Raw genomic sequence first — 18,459 nt, forward strand, 5'->3', positions numbered from 1 at the left:
TTCCTATTGTTCCATTTTGAAGTGGAAATACTCTCTTGATCTCTTTTAAGAACTCCATTTGTTTTAAAACTTAATTCACTGGGGAGGCATTTTCTCCGGAAGTCCTTCAGTGTTTCCATCTGACGCATTTTCGGACACCATTATCAAGCAATTGGCAGCGAATGTGCCTCTAGTAATCAAAATTCGGGAGTCCTTTATTTGGTAGCTTCTTAAGGTGAAGATGGAGCGTAGCCATACCTCAAAGCTTCACGAGCACAAATATAGAGCACCAGTACGCACTTCGAGCTGAAAACTTGAACTATTGGGCTTCATCAAGGAGTGACCAATCGATCATGATTTCAGCTTGAACGACTTTCTGTTTCCTTAGATTTGTGCTCTAGAAGATTTGAGATTTGGACCTTAAATCTTGCCTTGTTGTGTGTGAGGATTGATAGACCTCAATATTTATTTTTTATTTGGAAGCTTGATTTTTTTTTTTTTTGAGAGTCTGAAAATTATTTCTTGACTGAGTTCGTTTTGATCCTTTGACCTTGACGCTTGCTGCTGGGCAGTGCGTCAAGAAAGCCAAGTTTTTTTTTTTCCTTTTCGGGTCGCGCGCCTTTTTTTTCGAGTGCTTTTATATAGCCGAGCAAACGAGTGAGGCTGAGAGTGGATTGTGGCTGCACAGTGAAGGATAAAGGATCAATTGATGAGCTCGTTTCATGCTACTATTTCTAATCTATAAAATATGTATGACTGCACATTTAATCTTTACAATTGTGGGACGTAAATATGAATTTTCAACAAACTATGAATTGTTCGTCACTGTGAGTGTCGACACAAACTCTGATTCATGAATTATTTATGTTTCACTTTTTTTTTATTTTCAGAGCACCCCTTTTTACCTTTATTTTTGTAATTAAAAAAAAACTTTGAATGGTTCGACGCTACAAGTGTAGACTTGCAAAAAGCTCACTTTATTCAACAAACTTTGGATGGTTCGCCACTGTAAGTGTCGACATAAGAATAAGAGTGTTCTATGATGTTCCAACCAATCAAGTTTTTTGTTTCTTTTCAAATAAGTAAAATATAATAACACATGCTTTCGTCCTGACAGCTGTAGGAATGTTACATTTAGGTATTTGTTCAACAAACTTTGAATGGTTCGTCACCTCAAGTGTCGGCATAATTTTCCACTACATAGAAATTGTTCATATCAAATGAAAATATTATATTTACAAATAAGCATGTATATATCTCACAAATCATTATTTATCATGGTCTAATCGCTTATCAAAGTGAATCCTGTGACCCAACGATCCTTCCCATTAACAAACATCCCTCCCAGTAACCTTTGTGGAGATGCAGAGGCAAACTTCTTCTTCTTCTTCTTTCTGGCGTTACGTCTCAACTGGGACAAAGCCTGCTTCTCAGATTAGTGTTCTTATGAGCATTTCCACAGTTATTAACTGAGAGCTTTCTTTGCCGATTGACCATTTCTGCATGTGTATATCGTGTGGCAGGTACGATGATACTCTATGCCCTGGGAATCGAGAAAATTTCCTTTACGAAAAGATCCTCGACCAGCGGGATTCGAACCCACGACCCTCAGCATGGTCATGCTGAATAGCTGCGCGTTTACCGCTACGGCTATCTGGGCCAGGCAAACACGGTCTCCAAATAGCAAAGGTTACACACTAACATTCCTTCCCCCAATCCCACCTGACTGCAAGGACGTGGCCGGCGCCGTTATTGACCCAGTATAAATAAAGGCACTGAATTATGCACATTGAAGAAGATTATGGCCAATCCCAGCCAAACTTCTGGTTGATTCTTTGTGCATTTTCACTGACTTCGGTCAATCACGGAATAGCAACCATTGATATGTGTAGTCAGTCTAAGCTAAGCTAAGCTAAGCTAAGTCTGAAAATTATTTCTTGACGTCATCGAGCATTTCCCTCGATATAATCTGCAATATTTTATATTTAGAAAGCCTTCAAAAAATCCTCGGATTTCCTTCGAAAAACAGCGAAAACTCAGTGGCATTTCAGAGACTAATTAGAATTTTTTTCAAATGCACCTCAGGATTCTTGTTTAAAGTCCTTCAAGAAAGGCGACGAAATTTTTCAGGATTCTATTTTGACAGCTCTTAAGGAATTTCCCAGAAGTTTTAAGGTGTAACAGTTTGAAATCCAAGTTCAATGATGGTCCAACACTTTCAAGGCACAAATCTCGTGAAAGTAGCAACAACCGATGGTAAAATTTCAATTTTAGGTTTGTAGAAGTAGTAGCAGAAAGTTTTGCAGATTACCGCCTTGAGCAGTCTAAAGTCACTTTCAAACGCCTTCAGGAAATCCGTCAGTAGGTATAATCTGCTGAAGGCCAATGTTGTGATAAACTCAAATTCTCATAACTCACGAATGGATTTTTTTATGCGTGAGTTATCAATCATGCAACACAGCAGTAATGAAAATCATGGATGAGTTGGCTCAACTGTTTACTCATCGTCTCGTATTTTCGCAGTTTACTTTCAAATAATGATTTTAAATGATTTCTTACTAGTCTGGTTGAATTATAGTAATCCTTTCTAACGATAACAACAATTTGTTTCTCACGAGTTTTTGACAGACTGAATCATTTTTGACGATTGTACCCCGTTTGGCACAAAGCCGTTTGGCATAAAGTCGTTTGGCATAATGATTGACTTAAAATAAATATCGGCATTTCTTAAGCTTTTGCCGAGATCAACACCACCGAGCCTATAGAAAAAAAAATTGATAGGTTCTAAACAAGCGTTCAGAGATTATCCGAGCTAAGAATTTTAAAAATGGTTGTGACATTATAGAGTATTTCTAAATAAAACTCGTGACGGGTCTCTACATCTCAGAACATAGAATATTCTTGAGCTTGTTGCGATATACATATTTGTAAAACAGTAAATTGGCAAGGAAAGTTCGCAGTTATTCATCAAGGGAACGCTCATAGAAAATTTCGCTGCAGATCAAGCTTTGCCCCAGTTTGGACGTAACACTCAATGAAAATTACTTGATAAAAGAATGATTTTTTGCAAAATATCAAAAGCTCGAATCCAAAGATCTATCAATGCAACTTAATGTAAAAATAGCCTTTATAAGAGATCAGATTATTTTTCGTTTAAAATGTTTCAGACTCTAACGCAAAAAAATCTTGATCAGAAAATATTTGTGGCAAAACTTTTAAACGGTTCAACATAAATTATAATTTTGGAAGTGTACATCAAAAACACCGTCTATTATCGAAAAAAGGGAAAATTTATGATTGAAATAATATTTTTTCCAGCATATCTCGGGAGGAGATTACACGTTTGCCCCAAAATAAGTATATGTCGAATATTGGCAGGTTCTAAAATAATTATTATTTTAACAACACATCTTGCAAGAATTGATAAAACAGCAAAATTTAAAAAAAATTAACAATTAGCTTTACTAAATAATAAAATTTAAAACAGTATAAATATAAAGAACAGCCTATTTTTTAAAAAAGGCAAAATTTACAATTATACCAATAGACTGGTTCTCCCGAAAAGTGATGACGAGAAAGAACGATAAACAGTCAAAATAAGGAAGTATTCTGCCAATCAAATAAAGAAGGGTGCATATTAGATGGTCAGTTCGTTCACCACCCTGAAATATATAAAGTTACGACAATTATGGGTGTTAAAAACTTTTCGAGGAAGTGGACTAGTCGAGGAAACGGGATATTCGGGAAACAGGCGTTCGGGGAAACGACAATCGGGGAAAAGTAGCACAACCCATCAAAGTAACTGCAGTAATCGATTTCTCTTTTCGCTGATAATTTGAGCAGATCAATGTTATCGATTGCCGCCCTTTTGTCAGTTGGAAACAAAAATACTTAAAATATATAGCTCCAAAAAACAGCCTATGTATAAAAGAAGGAGAAATTTATTGAAATTTTAAATCAACAGTTTTCAAACCTATTATCATGGTTACATCATAATTAGAATAAACATCCAATGTTTGAAAGAAGGGTTAATTTGTGCTTAATATATAAAAATCCTCAGTGCAAAAATTTGTTCCAATAGCGAAATTTAAAAGAAGAATTAATATTTGAAAGGGTAATTTCTGGATAAATAATAAAATACTATTAGCAATAACTTTTTAAATATGCTTGAACTTACTCAAGAGCGCATGATTGTTGATTAAAGTGCCATTTTGTACCAATTGACTCCAAAACAAGCCTGATGTAATCAGAAAGATTCAATAGAAACGTAAAATCGAAAATTGAGAAATTCTTGGTTTCAGACTCATTATGCCAAACGACTATTATGCCAAACGACCATTATGCCAAACGACCATTGTGCCAAATGACCATTATGTCAAATGACTTTATGCCAAACGGCTTTATGCCAAACGACTTTATGCCAAATTACCTACCACCATGTTTGACGGCTTGAGTGATTTTGCCAGAAAAAACTCACGCATGAGATTTTCGAAGCAGATCACTAATGAGTTTTCTCTCGCGGTAGATTTCATTGATTGAAATTTGAGTGTAAGTCTGTCAACACTGCTGAAGGCCATCAATATCTCATCCGCAATATACTCACGATCACCTTCTGAAGATTCCTTTTAAAAAGTCCTCAGCACTTCCTCTTTGGAAACCCTTGAAAGTTATAGGAAATTTCTGGTTTTATTTCGCTTACCATTTTCTCTGACAGCATACCTTCTGAATCTTTTCGGCAGTCCCCAAAGGTTCATTCCAGGGGCAATCTTTGAAAAGCCATCGGCGTTCTCTGTTAAAGCTCCTGTTTGCGCACATAAGAGCGTCTGTTGGTTTGGATCACTACCGAGTGGTACTTCTTCATGGCAAAACAGAATCGAGAATTCGTGGCTTAACTGTGATTTATTGCACCGACTAAAATATGGTTTCTTCAACACAAAATCGACTGATATATTGAGGTTCAAACTGTATTGGCACAAACTGTAACTTAACTTTGACTAACGGCGATTTATTATAACGACTTATGCTAACTGCGCGCGCGATCTAACTGTGAGTCACTTGTAGAACGAGATCTCAAGGACTATTAGCTGATCTTGTTACTATGGCGGTTTTATACTTCTTAAAGACAATTAATTTGGTCGAACAAACATGTAACAAAAAGGGCATGAAATACAAAGCATTTACATTGAAGCATACACATATACACTGATAATGGCGCGAACTCTAAGCTACTGCATGTATGCTGATAATCATCAATGATCTGCTACCAATAATGTACAGTGGGGCTGTTCTATTCTGGTTGTGCATGAACAGCTCCTTTGGATCACTTTCTTGAGCTCGTCGCAGTGGTGGTCACGAAGCACCTCACGAGCTGAGACTCACCAGTGTAAACCAACGCAAAACAAACATGACAGATTCATGAATAGGTTTGGTGTGAGTTATTTCGCACACCCGCCTGCTCGGGAGAACATATCGAAAGAAGTAGCAAAAAGTTCGCCAATATTTCTGGACAAACATTTGAAAAAGTCTCAAGAGGTATTGGGCCTTTTTCGAGCCCGCCCACGCAAGCAAACACCACTATCAGGAAAATTAGTTTTAGCTCATCCTGATAACGGTATTGGTGAGCATGATCGAGTTGATTTGAGCCCAACAGCGTCTTGCTAAGCCATTGTTTACCAATGACTTTTCTAATGTTTCTCCAGATTTACTCGCGAGTAACCGAACAAGGTACGATTTATTACGGTTTTGCCAGAGAAATCAACTGTATATCGATCAAATCGACATAAAACTACCAGTTTGTAGTCAAAACTCCTTAAAAACCAGTAATCTGAGAGGGGAAATAGCTTCTTTTTTCCGAAATTGCAATTTACTCTGAACAGCTCCCGACACGTCCGCGAATCACTTTAGCTTCGTTTACTCGCGAGCACGACAGATGCGAGTAAATCAACCCTTTGATGCTCGCGAGCAGTTTATTTTGTTTTTGTTCCGGTTCAGCAGACATGTTCACCACTTTTCATCACTGCTTCTCATGATTTTGTTTGTTAGTCTTTCAATAATTTTTCGATTCTTTTTTTTTATCAGAAACCTTGAAGCTTATAATTGATTTTGGTTCTAACTACCTTCATAAGTGCCTCATAGTTCTCAGTATTCTCTTCAACGCTCCTTTCCTTTTAAAAGTCCTTCAAGATTCCATTTGTTTGCTCTTCATTTTCGTTTTTGAAAGGGCCTTCATGATTTTCTCCGTATGTCTATTTCTATACTTTTTCTAAAGCTTTCAAGGATTTACATATATTCTCTCCTCCAATGTCCTTTGAAAGCCCTTCACGATTTGCCTTGCAAGCTTGTCAGGTCTTCCTTTTTCCTGGTTAAATATGAACTAATTCATACGAGTGCATTGCTTAATCCTACACTCAGTCTTCCTTTGGACCAGTCTAGAATTAAAACAGTTTATAGCCACAGAAAACAGACATCCACGCTAGAACAATAGAAAAACATTAAAATTTGTGTATAGATTAAAAATTAATTAATAATTAAGCTGAGAAGCAGGCCCTGTTTCAGTAGAGACGTAACGACAGGAAAAAGAAGAAGAAGAAGCGTAAACAGTTTATAGCGCGTAGCCTCAAATTTCAACATGTTTGGTGCTAACAAAATGAACAATTTATGCTGCTTCTTAAAATGAAGATGGCGTCAAAAGCCAAGATGGCCGCCAGATTTTTTTTACTCGATTTGGTACTCCTTGAGGAAAAAATCAACGATTTAAACTTGTTTCTCTGTTGTACAAAAAATGATGTCTGCTTTGATTACCTACCCTCGTCAAAATCGTAGAACATGATTTCTCGATTACGTTTTCAAATCGACGTTAGTAAATTCCATACAGTTTTGAGAAAATTAATTCAGAAGAATCACAACCTTTTTTTTAAATCTTTTAAAATGAATTACCTTCTAAACATTTTTTCGCCGTATACATTGCTTAAATTTTGCATTCAATAAGGTCACGTTCAAAAACTAGGGAGTTCCTATTATTTCCCACAAAAATTTTATTGCAAAATGATAAGCCGATTTATTCAGTTACTTGCGACGTTTTTGTACCAGTGTAAAATCGACTCAAGTAGTGTTTTGTTTTGATTCGTGGTTAAGTCACTTTGTCTCTCCATACAGCGGGGCGGCGAAAGTAGTAGTTAGGTTGCAAAAGTTAAAAATCTTACTTTCGTCGTTTTGTAAATTCGGAAATTAAACGTTCCAAATGTGATAAATCTAGTTGGTTCAGAGCGATATGTGTAGAATTTCGTCTGCGAAACACGTAGAATCGATAAAGTAAATTTGTATACTTTTTGACTTGAGTCTGTTTGAATACGTTTTCGAGATTTAGAAACCCACTGGTCACCTCTTACTCATTGTTTTCACCCCTTTCTTGTGATCTCAGAATTCAAAACGAGCAGTGCCCTAATGTTGAAAAAAAACCGGTTTTTCTGATGAAATTCAAGATGGTGACTAAATTCAAAATGGCTACCAAATTTAGCTTCAAATGACAGCTACATCTTTTCTCTGTACGATGCCACTAAGTTTGCTAAGTGTTTCAAGGGAAATATGATACATTACGTCAAAGTTAAAGTTTTTAAGAAAAATAAAAAAATCAATGCGAACACAAGGCATGCGTTCAATGCAATATACCGCATGATCGTAATAGTTTACACAGATCTTGATAAACTGTTCGACAGCTTACGCAAAAACCATCATAGAAAAGTAAAATGAAATAAAAGATCGTACTTTAGTTCGTATATCTTACATTTAACCTTACACTGAAAAAATAATCAAAAATTAACAAATCCCAAATTGTACCAAGCTGTTGCAGGTTAAAACAATTTTCCAAGGATACTCTAAGATTTTTTTTTATTTTGGACATTTTGACTTTTTTTTCATATTTTAACAATGTTCCTTTAATAACAGCCAAAAAATAGTTCAGCAGATGATTGACTATCGCAAAATGATTCATATGATCATAACTATGTACACGACAAAACATTTGCAACTTTTTCGATTTTCCATACAAAATGACCAATTTTGGTAAGCTATATCTCAGCTATTTATGGACCGATTTGAATGAAATTTTGGCAGAACATCAGGCATAACTTGAATTTTAACATATATTGTTGAGTCATTTTTCCAATCACAAGGTCAAAAGCAGTAACAGTTTGACTAGAGTGAATTTTTTGACGATTTTTTTTAAATGGCATAACTAAACATTTTGAAGGAATAGCTGCATGGTGTCTTCAGCAAAGTTGTAGCTGTTAATGAGATGAACAAGTTTGCTGAAGACAATTTTTGTGTGGAGCTATCAGATTTTGAGATAAATCGTTTTGAATTTATCGTCGAAATTTACACTTTAGTTAAACCGTTATAACTTATAAACTCGTGATTGGAAAAATTATTCAAAAATATATGTTAAAATTCAAGTTATATCTAATGTTCTGTGAAAATTTCGTTCAAATCGGTCCATAAATAACTGAGTCTAGCTCTCCAAAGTTGGTCATTTTTTATGGAAAATCGAAAAAGTTGCAAATGTTTTGTCCAATACTGTAAGTTCTTATACTCATAATGGTTTTCACAACCGTAATGGCACAAGTGGCTTATATGCATCCTTAGTAACCAAACTCATAATTTCACTACAGGGCCTATTCAAAAGTTTGTCTTGAAAACTTGTTTTTTGTAATCAAAATATCAATTTTGTATCACGAAACTCATAAGTATGAGATGAGATGACAACGATATTTTAGGCTGCCAGTCTTTTTGGAAACATTCCATAGTGCAATGTTGAGCTTAAACAACAGTGAGTTGTAAGAATTTAGACTGGGCTGTTTTAAATTTAACGTTTAATGTTAAACTGATCACATTTTCGATAACTCAATCCTGAAATTCACCTTTGGGGAGGTTTATAACTAAACTGCTTCAATTCTTTAAACTCAAAGAAACCCAACGTGATGTCAGCATGAAAAAAAAACATTTCTTTTACAGTTCAGTTAGATTTCGAAAGGTTGAAATTAGAATGGGTCCAATCTCACATTAATGCACCTATAGGCTGGTCCATTCTTCAATCCTAGGATTGCTTCTTCATAAAAAATGTGCCTATCGGTTGCTTTTACTTATGATTGACAATATCACTAATGAGTTTGTGGTTCTTTCAGTGATCTACTCAAATTAATATTTCTTGTATATGAACTGGTTCTTTTTGTCTATTGAATGCCGTCAAAAGATACACTACACTGCCCCAATCAGAGAAGTTCAGAGTCAGAGTAGGCGTGTTTTTGCAAAATTACCAATTTTAACAAAAAATTCCAAACGAAAAAAAAAATAGCGGGGTTTCTTTACCCACCAAATTACGCATTTTTTCAGAGTTTCATAAATGGTCTAAGAAACATATTTTGATGAGATATTAGAATTGAAAACGCTGGAGCCAAAAAAAAAACATTTTTTTTCGGACCACCCTATGTCACCAAAAAAGCTCTAAATTTTTCAATCAAACAATTTCATTCGCCATGATGTGATGCAATTCACATAAATAAACGAATCTATGACATTTGGTCGAAAGACATTTGGTCGAATGACATTTAGTCGAATGAGGTTTGGTCGAAAGTACATTTGGTCGAATGGACATTTGGTCGAAAAGGTTTAGTTGCAACAGAAAGCATATTATATTTGGTCGAACCGACATTTCGTGGAAAGGTAAGTGGTCGAATCTTAATCGTATGGAAACGGAGTTTTACGTTTAGTCTGACTATAGTCGAGAGTAGCATTTTGTCGCTAATACAAGAGAGATTGAATAATTGAAAAGGTATTAGCCATTTTACTAATAATCTCTGAACAATTAGCAAAATTTTGATATTCCATTTGATGGACGCTCTCTCAACATATTGATCAACCTCTTGCGTTTTTAATGTTTCATGTTGCTTTTTCGTTCAGGCATGTTCTGCAATTCGTGAAAAGTTGATCTTAAATGGAAGCAAGCCATTTTTTTCTCCTCAGTAAACTCGTCTTTCTTTACCCGATTCATAGAATCAGCACAATTTTCATTTTTAATAATTCAAAGCTTCTACTGCAAACTATGTTATTCATCCGAGGTCATCAAAGCCATATATTTGCTTGATGAATTTTATTAAGCTAACAATAAGCCAATTAGGCATAAATATTTTCCTTAATGCAACTTTTTCCTGCTGTTTAAATTATGATTTCCGCATTCAAAAATCTTACCCACTTCCGTAAGCAGAAAGACCCGGAATTCAAAGAAAGATCCCAAGCACTCTCTCCGAATTCTTTCGTCAGATGAAGATCAGCAGTTCATTACAAAGAACGATGACATTTCAAAAGAGTAATAAATAATGCAAGCCTTCACAGCGTTGAGTAATAAAATAAAAACTTGAGCATTTTTTCAAAGAATGATGATAATTTCAAAGAATAATAAATTCACTAGAGCTAAATATTTCAGTCAATGTATAAAACAACTATTTCCGAAAATTTAATTCAATCAAAAGATGTATGGAATTTGAGAATAAGACGACATACAATGTCCCATTCATTATTCAACAACAGGTAATGATTCAGATTACTTAAAATAGCATGCAAGCAAGCATAGCATAGCAAAGACTGACTGTACATGTCAATGGTTGCTACTCCATGATTAATCCGAACCGGTAAGAATTGCACTTCGATCCTAATGAATAAGGGATGGGATTTTCCGCATATTCTCGAAGTGCAATTTTAGCAGCTCTCATATTATTGATCAATAATGGCGCCGGCCAAGTCCTTACAGTCAGTTGAGAAGGGTAAGGAACGTTATTGTGTAATGATCATTGCTTCTAAAGACCGAGAATACCTCTGCATCTCCACAATCATCACGGGACAGGTGTGGTTAGTAAGGGAGGAAAAAGATCTGGGAATCACCTTTGGCCGGTGATGCGATCCATGGATTAGGAGGGAAAATACGAAACTTAAAACTAGTGTTGTATTTTTGTATTGCAGTAAAAATATATTGAAAGAAATTATTAAAAAGTCGACATTCATAATATCGAACTATTCAAAGGTTATTTTTAGTAATGACGAAGACAGAAAGGATTGTGTATTTTAAAAGTGTATGTAACAGAAATAAGGATATTGTCGACACATGTAATGACGAACCATTCAAAGTATGTTTGAAAATTAAAATAAAATTAGAAAAAAAAGTAACGTGGCAATAAAAAAATGTCTTACGTCGACATTCATAATGTCGAACTATTCAAATGTTATTTTGAAAACATAATTTTATATTAAGTTTAAATGAAACGCGAAAAAATCGACACTTGTAGTGACGAACCATTCATAGCTTGTTTGAAAATAAAATAAAAGCTACTTATAGCAACGATAAAAATGAATTATCATAAGCATGAAACGATCTCACCAGTACTTCATCCACGGCTGAACACGAAGCTTTTCGCACTTGATCAACACGAACCGAACACGATTGGTCTCGACTCCGTTGCGCGTCCCACCGGATCATGCAACCGAATCAAAAGACCACGCACTATTGTCGATTTTTTTTCCGCACTCGAATGACGCGAACCGAACACGATTTGTTTTGATTCCGTCGCGCGTTCCATCGGAACACGCAACCGCAGACAGACGTTCAAGTTAGACTCAGCCACTTGTGTAAAAACATGGCCGCTACAAATCGCCAAGTGGCAATAAGCTAACAGATGGCGTTAGTCGGTAATGATTCAGATTACTTAAAATAATACATTATCTCACCAGCTTTGCAAAACTTAGAAAACAATAATTAAATTCACTGAGTGATAATAAACCATTTAAAAATAAGCTTTCAACCAAATTTCCGGGCTTTAGGACATTTCGTCGAATGACATTTGGTCGAATGACGTTTGGTCGAATGACATTTGGTCGAAAGTACATTTGGTCAAAAGGACATTTGGTCGAATTGCTTTGGAACTTTTTTTTTTGCTGGAATGACGTTTAGTTGAACGGAAATTTGAATCTATGACATTTGGTCGAAAGACATTTGGTCGTATGACATTTAGTCGAATGACGTTTGGTCGAAAGTATATTTGGTCGAACGGACATTTTGTCGAATGGACATTTAGTAGAAAACGTTTAATTGCGATTTATGGTTGTCTGAGTTGGGCGTACCGTGGCTATAAACGAGCAGCAATTGAAACCAACCTCAAGATCATGGGTTAAGGTTACTCCGTCAAGGTAGATAAAAAAAAAGTTTCAGAAATTGATCATTGAGTGAGATCACGATCAAAGTTGTCATCTGTGATCATCTTCAAATCGTTCCTACCTATGACCAGTTCATCTGCTCTGACTTTAGAGACTTGATTAAGGTGATTATAAAGCGAAGCCAAACTTTGAATTTATAGGTACACAAGTCTGGAGAACCTGACAACAGTTCGCGTTGAAAATCAATCAAATTACTTGCTTGCTGATGTTTACCAATAGGATTAATTTTCAACGTGGAGCGCGGTTTGGTTCTCAAGGCTTGTGCTCTTGAAAAATTGAGGTGTGGCTTCGTTCTATAATCACCTTAAACCTTCGTGAACTTTAGAAGGAGCAACATATTGGACTGGCTTATAAATTGGTCTAATTCAGCCGAACATTCGACATCTTCAAATCGTTCTTATCTTAGACTAATCCAATGAGTTAAGCTGATCCAACGTTGAGTTATATAAATTTAAGGTAGTCCATTATGTATGTACTGACCATCATCATTCAATCATTCTCTAGGCTGATCCATTTTTGGACCACGTGTAGAAACAATTTATTTCATCACTCAGATTTGAGAATTCACCCTTACCTGGTGCCATAACTAATAAAATTTAAAATAATTATCGAATATTATCTCTAAACCGGACTGCTTTTTTCTTCGAAGTGCTATCAGACATTATATTATATCAGTCCTTTCTAAAACTAAAACCATTTCCGTAAATAGTCACAGAAAAAAATAGACCGGTTCATTCTTGAACCAACTTTAGTTTAGAAGTAAGTAAACCATCGTTGAACTGCTCAACTTTTTGGAGCACTGATTCCACTGATTTCCATTCCATTTCTTACAATGGACAGTTATTAAACTGGTCAAATGTTTGATTAAGTTGAACCTTAGTTCACAGATCCAAGGTTGGACTGTACCCATGTCCATTTGATGCGCTTTCAAAACTCCGATTCAGACATTCATCTTTAGATTGGCTCCAATGGTAACGACTGGTCAAACCTGCAAATGGTGAAACCTTTGGTTGAAGAGGGCTAATTACTAGTTTGAGTTGAGTCTTCGATTCCAACTTAAGAGTGGTCCAACCTTAGACTAGAACAAAATAAGAGCACACCAATTTAGGTTTGTCCTTTTTGAAAGTTAACGTTCAGTATTAAATTACCCGCACCTTCGACAACTCGATTATAAATTATAACTTTAGAGTGGTTCACGATTAGATTGGATTTGATTAGAATAAAACTCGTTGAACTCGAAGAAGCCTAATATAGTTCTAGTATAAAAATAATTGCAAATAATTGCATAAACAATGACAAGATAAACTTTTGTTGATGAAGTTGGCATTGGTGATATTCATCATTCTCTGTTGAAAGCAAATAAGGCACTACTTTATAATGTACCAGTCTAAGGATGGAAGAATGTACAGTTTCACCAGCCTATAGATCTAGTTTTTCATTCATCCATGGAAGAATAGATCTATAGGCTGGTCAAACTGTACATTCTCCCATCTTTAAACTGGTACATCATACAATAATGCCTTATATTAGCTTTCCACTGTGAATGATGAATATTCTTAATGGATCACGTGACAGAACCTTCTTAAACATTTAAATAGAAGAAAATGTTCAACTACCCATGACCCGTTTCGATTCCCCTACCACAAAACCACACTGAAATTTCCATTGGCTCCACTTAACCCCAATTCATTAGTAATTCCTCTACTTTACACACATATCCATTTCCTGCTAATTGCTGCAGAAAATCGCTTCGGAATAATTCATCATAAATGTAAATTCCCCGGCCTTTGTTCAAACTCAACCCCCAAATGCCATGTAGCCAATTTCGTGAAAAGCCGAAACAAATAACTCTGGCTCTGGGGCGATTGAGATTAGGAAGCCCCATTTGAATTTTATACAACAACGGCCAGAAATTAGCTCGATTCTACTCAAACACACATTCCGGCGGGCTTAGAGCCTCAAATTAAGTGAGCATTTTGTGTTATAAGAGCGGACTGTGTGAGTGATTGAATAATTAATAATGATCCGTGTGGAGTGGCCTCTTGGCCGAGAGGCTTAGGTTCACTTCGTGGCACGCATCCAAGCACGCACGATGCGGCCGCCATCCAGGGAATATGGCGCCCAACGATAAAATTCCGTGAAATGACCGACCTTTTCCTCTACTCCGTTTGGTGTTTGCAGACCGTTTTTAGCTGATTGTGGTCGAATGGTGTGCAATCGTGCGAGTATGTTTAGAGCCTGAATAAAATATTCAAATTTGGCAGCGATAAACCTGGGGTTGAAAGGTGGTGGGGGGGAAATGTGAACACCTGCCGCCTAAGCGAATTGTGGTCCTCGGCAATACAATTTTACATCTAAATTTTAGCTTAAATCTCTTTTGTTTCTTCAATTCTCCTAAACTATGAGTTGTTTCCGCATTATTCCTCTCAAACGGCACCAACGCCATTTTCAACCAACCTGAGCACTGAACGAAATTCTAACCTACTTTTCCATTGCTTTCTCGTTCCAGTCACTCCAAGCGAAGCTCTCGTTTAGTTCTAAGGAAATTGTTGCTTTATCATGTGCCTGGTGTAAATCATCATATCATAACAAGGAAGCGTGCTTCAACCCGGAGCGGATCGGCGAGGAATGTACGCTGGGTAAGTTGCTGCGGATGGTATTCAGTGTGTCAGAATTTGACTTGGTTTTCGCCCATACAGGTGCCCATCGGAGCATCGTGGTGCCACCGTCCTGGATCGTGAAGCTGCCACGGAAGGGCAGTTTCAAGTCGTCGCTGCGGAAAACACCACAGAAGAAGAAGAAGGCCGGCAAGAAGAGCACGGCTCCGAAGGAACCGCGTACGTTTGTGATCAAACCGATTCCGACGGCCAATATCACGCCGGTGCTGGTGTTCATCAATCCGAAATCCGGCGGCAATCAGGTTTGTGATAATTAAAATATAAATTTGGAAAACTCGATTCAAATCCAAACCGTAATTCATGCCGTAAACAAGATAAAAGCATTTAATATTCTGTGACAAAACTGTGAAAGAGAAACATCTAAGAAGAACATCAGGAAGAAAAGCTTCCGACCTTCTGGAAGAGAAGCTTCCAAGCTTTTGCGAGAGAAGCTTCTAAGCTTCTAAAAAGAAACTTCCAACCTTCTGAAGAGAAGCTTCGAGTCTTCTGAAGATGGAGCTTCCAAGCTTCTGAAGAGAAGCTTCCAAGTTTCTGGAAGAAAAGCTTCCAAGCTTCTGAAAGGGAAGTTTTGAAACTTTTGCGCGAGAAACTTCCAAGTTTCTGCGAGAGTAGCTTCTAAGCTTCTGAAAAGAAACTTCCAAATTTCTAAGGAGAAGCTTCCAAGCTACTGAAGAGAAACTCACAAGCTTCTTACAACCTTTTAAAGAGAAGCTTCCAAGTTTCTGAAGAGAAGCTTCCAAGTTTCTGGAAGAGAAGCTTCCAAGCTTCTGAAAGAGAAGCTTCCAAGCTTCTGAAAGAGAAGCTTCCAAGCTTCTGAAAGAGAAGCTTCGAAGCTTTTGCGAGAGAAACTTCCAAGTTTCTGCGAGAGATGCTTCTAAGCTTCTGAAAAGAAACTTCCAAGTTTCTGATGAGAAGCTTCCAAGCTACTGAAGAGAAGCTCACAAGCTTCTGAAGAGAAGCGTCAATGCTTCTGAAGAGAAGCTTTCAACCTTTTAAAGAGAAGCTTCCAAGTTTCTGAAAAGAAGCTTCCAAGTTTCTGGAAGAAAAGCTTCCAAGCTTCTGAAAGGGAAGTTTTGAAACTTTTGCGCGAGAAACTTCCAAGTTTCTGCGAGAGTAGCTTCTAAGCTTCTGAAAAGAAACTTCCAAATTTCTAAGGAGAAGCTTCCAAGCTACTGAAGAGAAACTCACAAGCTTCTTACAACCTTTTAAAGAGAAGCTTCCAAGTTTCTGAAGAGAAGCTTCCAAGTTTCTGGAAGAGAAGCTTCCAAGCTTCTGAAAGAGAAGCTTCCAAGCTTCTGAAAGAGAAGCTTCCAAGCTTCTGAAAGAGAAGCTTCGAAGCTTTTGCGAGAGAAACTTCCAAGTTTCTGCGAGAGATGCTTCTAAGCTTCTGAAAAGAAAATTCCAAGCTTCTGAAAAGAAACTTCCAAGCTTCTGAGGAGAAACTTCCAAGCTTCTGAGGAGAAGCTTCCAAGCTTCTGAGGAGAAACTTACAAGCTTCTGAAGAAAAGCTTCCAAGCTTCTAGAGAGAAGCATTCAAGTTTCTGCGAGAGAAGCTTTCAAGCTTCTGAAGAAAAGCTTCCAAGCTTCTGAGGAGAAGCTTCTAAGCTTCTGAAAAGAAACTTCCAAGCTTCTGAGGAGAAGCTTCAAAGCTTCTGAAGAGAACCTTCCAAGCTTCTGAGGAGAAGCTTCCAAGCTTCTGAGGAGAAGCTTCCAAGCTTCTGAGGAGAAGCTTCCAAGCTTTTGAGGAGAAGCTTCCAAGCTCCTGAGGAGAAGCTTCCAAGCTTCAAAAGAGAAGCTTCCAAGTTTCTGAGTGATTAGCTTCCAAGCTTCTGAAGAGAAGCTTCCAAGCTACTGAAGAGAAACTCACAAGCTTCTTACAACCTTTTAAAGAAAAGCTTCCAAGTTTCTGAAGAGAAGCTTCCAAGTTTCTGGAAGAGAAGCTTCCAAGCTTCTGAAAGAGAAGCTTCCAAGCTTCTGAAAGAGAAGCTTCGAAGCTTTTGCGAGAGAAACTTCCAAGTTTCTGCGAGAGATGCTTCTAAGCTTCTGAAAAGAAACTTCCAAGTTTCTGATGAGAAGCTTCCAAGCTACTGAAGAGAAGCTCACAAGCTTCTGAAGAGAAGCGTCAATGCTTCTGAAGAGAAGCTTTCAACCTTTTAAAGAGAAGCTTCTAAGCTTCTGAAAAGAAAATTCCAAGCTTCTGAAAAGAAACTTCCACGCTTCTGAGGAGAAACTTCCAAGCTTCTGAGGAGAAGCTTCCAAGCTTCTGAGGAGAAACTTACAAGCTTCTGAGGAGAAGCTTCCAAGCTTCTGAGGAGAAACTTACAAGTTTCTGAGGAGAAGCTTCCAAGCTTCTGAAGAAAAGCTTCCAAGCTTCTAGAGAGAAGCATTCAAGTTTCAGCGAGAGAAGCTTTCAAGCTTCTGAAGAAAAGCTTCCAAGCTTCTGAGGAGAAGCTTCTAAGCTTCTGAAAAGAAACTTCCAAGCTTCTGAGGAGAAGCTTCAAAGCTTCTGAAGAGAACCTTCCAAGCTTCTGAGGAGAAGCTTCCAAGCTTCTGAGGAAAAGCTTCCAAGCTTCTGAGAAGAAGCTTCCAAGCTTCTGAGGAGAAGCTTCCAAGCTTCTGAGGAGAAGCTTCCAAGCTTCTGAGGAGAAGCTTCCAAGCTTTTGAGGAGAAGCTTCCAAGCTCCTGAGGAGAAGCTTCCAAGCTTCAAAAGAGAAGCTTCCAAGTTTCTGAGTGATTAGCTTCCAAGCTTCTGAAGAGAAGCTTCCAAGCTACTGAAGAGAAGCTTCCAAGCTACAGAAGAGAAACTTCCAAGCTACTGGAGAGAAACTTCCAAGCTTCTGAATAGAAGCTTCCAAGCTTCTGAATAGAAGCTTCCAAGCTTCTGGAGAGAAGCTTCCAAGCTTCTGGAAAGAAGCTTCCAAGCTTCTTAAAAGAAGCTTCCAAGCTTCTTAAAAGAAGCTTTCAAGCTTCTGGAAAGAAGCTTTCCAGCTTCTGAAGAGAAGCTTCCAAGCTTCTGGAGAGAAGCTTTCAAGCTTCTGGAGAGAAGCTTCCAAGCTTCTGGAGAGAAGCTTCCAAGCTTTTAGAAAATAATTTTTCAAGCTTTTGTAAGACAAGCTTCCAAGCTTCTGAAAAACAAGTTTCCAGACTACTGGAAGAGAAGCTTTCAACCTTCTGGACGAAAAGCTTCCAAGCCTTTGGAAGAGAAGCTTCCAATCTTCGGGACAGAAGCTTCCAAGCTTCTGGAGAGAAGCTTTCAAACTTCTTAAGACAAGCTTCCAAATTTCTGGGAGAGAAGCTTTCCAGCATATGGAAACCAGTTTCTGGAGATGATTTTGGAGAGAAGCTTTCCAGCTTCTGGAGAGAAGCTTTCCAGCTTCTGGAGAGAAGCTTTGCAGCTTCTGGAGAGCAGCTTTGCAGCTTCTGGAGAGAAGCTTTGCAGCTTCTGGAGAGAAGCTTTGCAGCTTCTGGAGAGAAGCTTTGCAGCTTCTGGAGAGAAGCTTTGCAGCTTCTGGAGAGAAGCTTTGCAGCTTCTGGAGAGAAGCTT

At 37.5% G+C, this 18,459-nt stretch overlaps 1 protein-coding gene across 1 annotated transcript in view; it reads left to right on the forward strand.

The window, feature by feature from the left end:
• The window catches only part of LOC5578809 (eye-specific diacylglycerol kinase), a 691,896-nt gene that overhangs the window by 599,453 nt on the left and 73,984 nt on the right, over window positions 1-18,459 (forward strand). The window contains 2 exon segments of the mRNA XM_021839032.1: window positions 14,747-14,876; window positions 14,937-15,157. Coding sequence (XP_021694724.1) covers window positions 14,747-14,876; window positions 14,937-15,157 — 351 coding nt within the window.

This window comes from Aedes aegypti, chromosome 1 (assembly GCF_002204515.2).
Source record: "Aedes aegypti strain LVP_AGWG chromosome 1, AaegL5.0 Primary Assembly, whole genome shotgun sequence".
Lineage (NCBI taxonomy): Eukaryota > Metazoa > Arthropoda > Insecta > Diptera > Culicidae > Aedes > Aedes aegypti.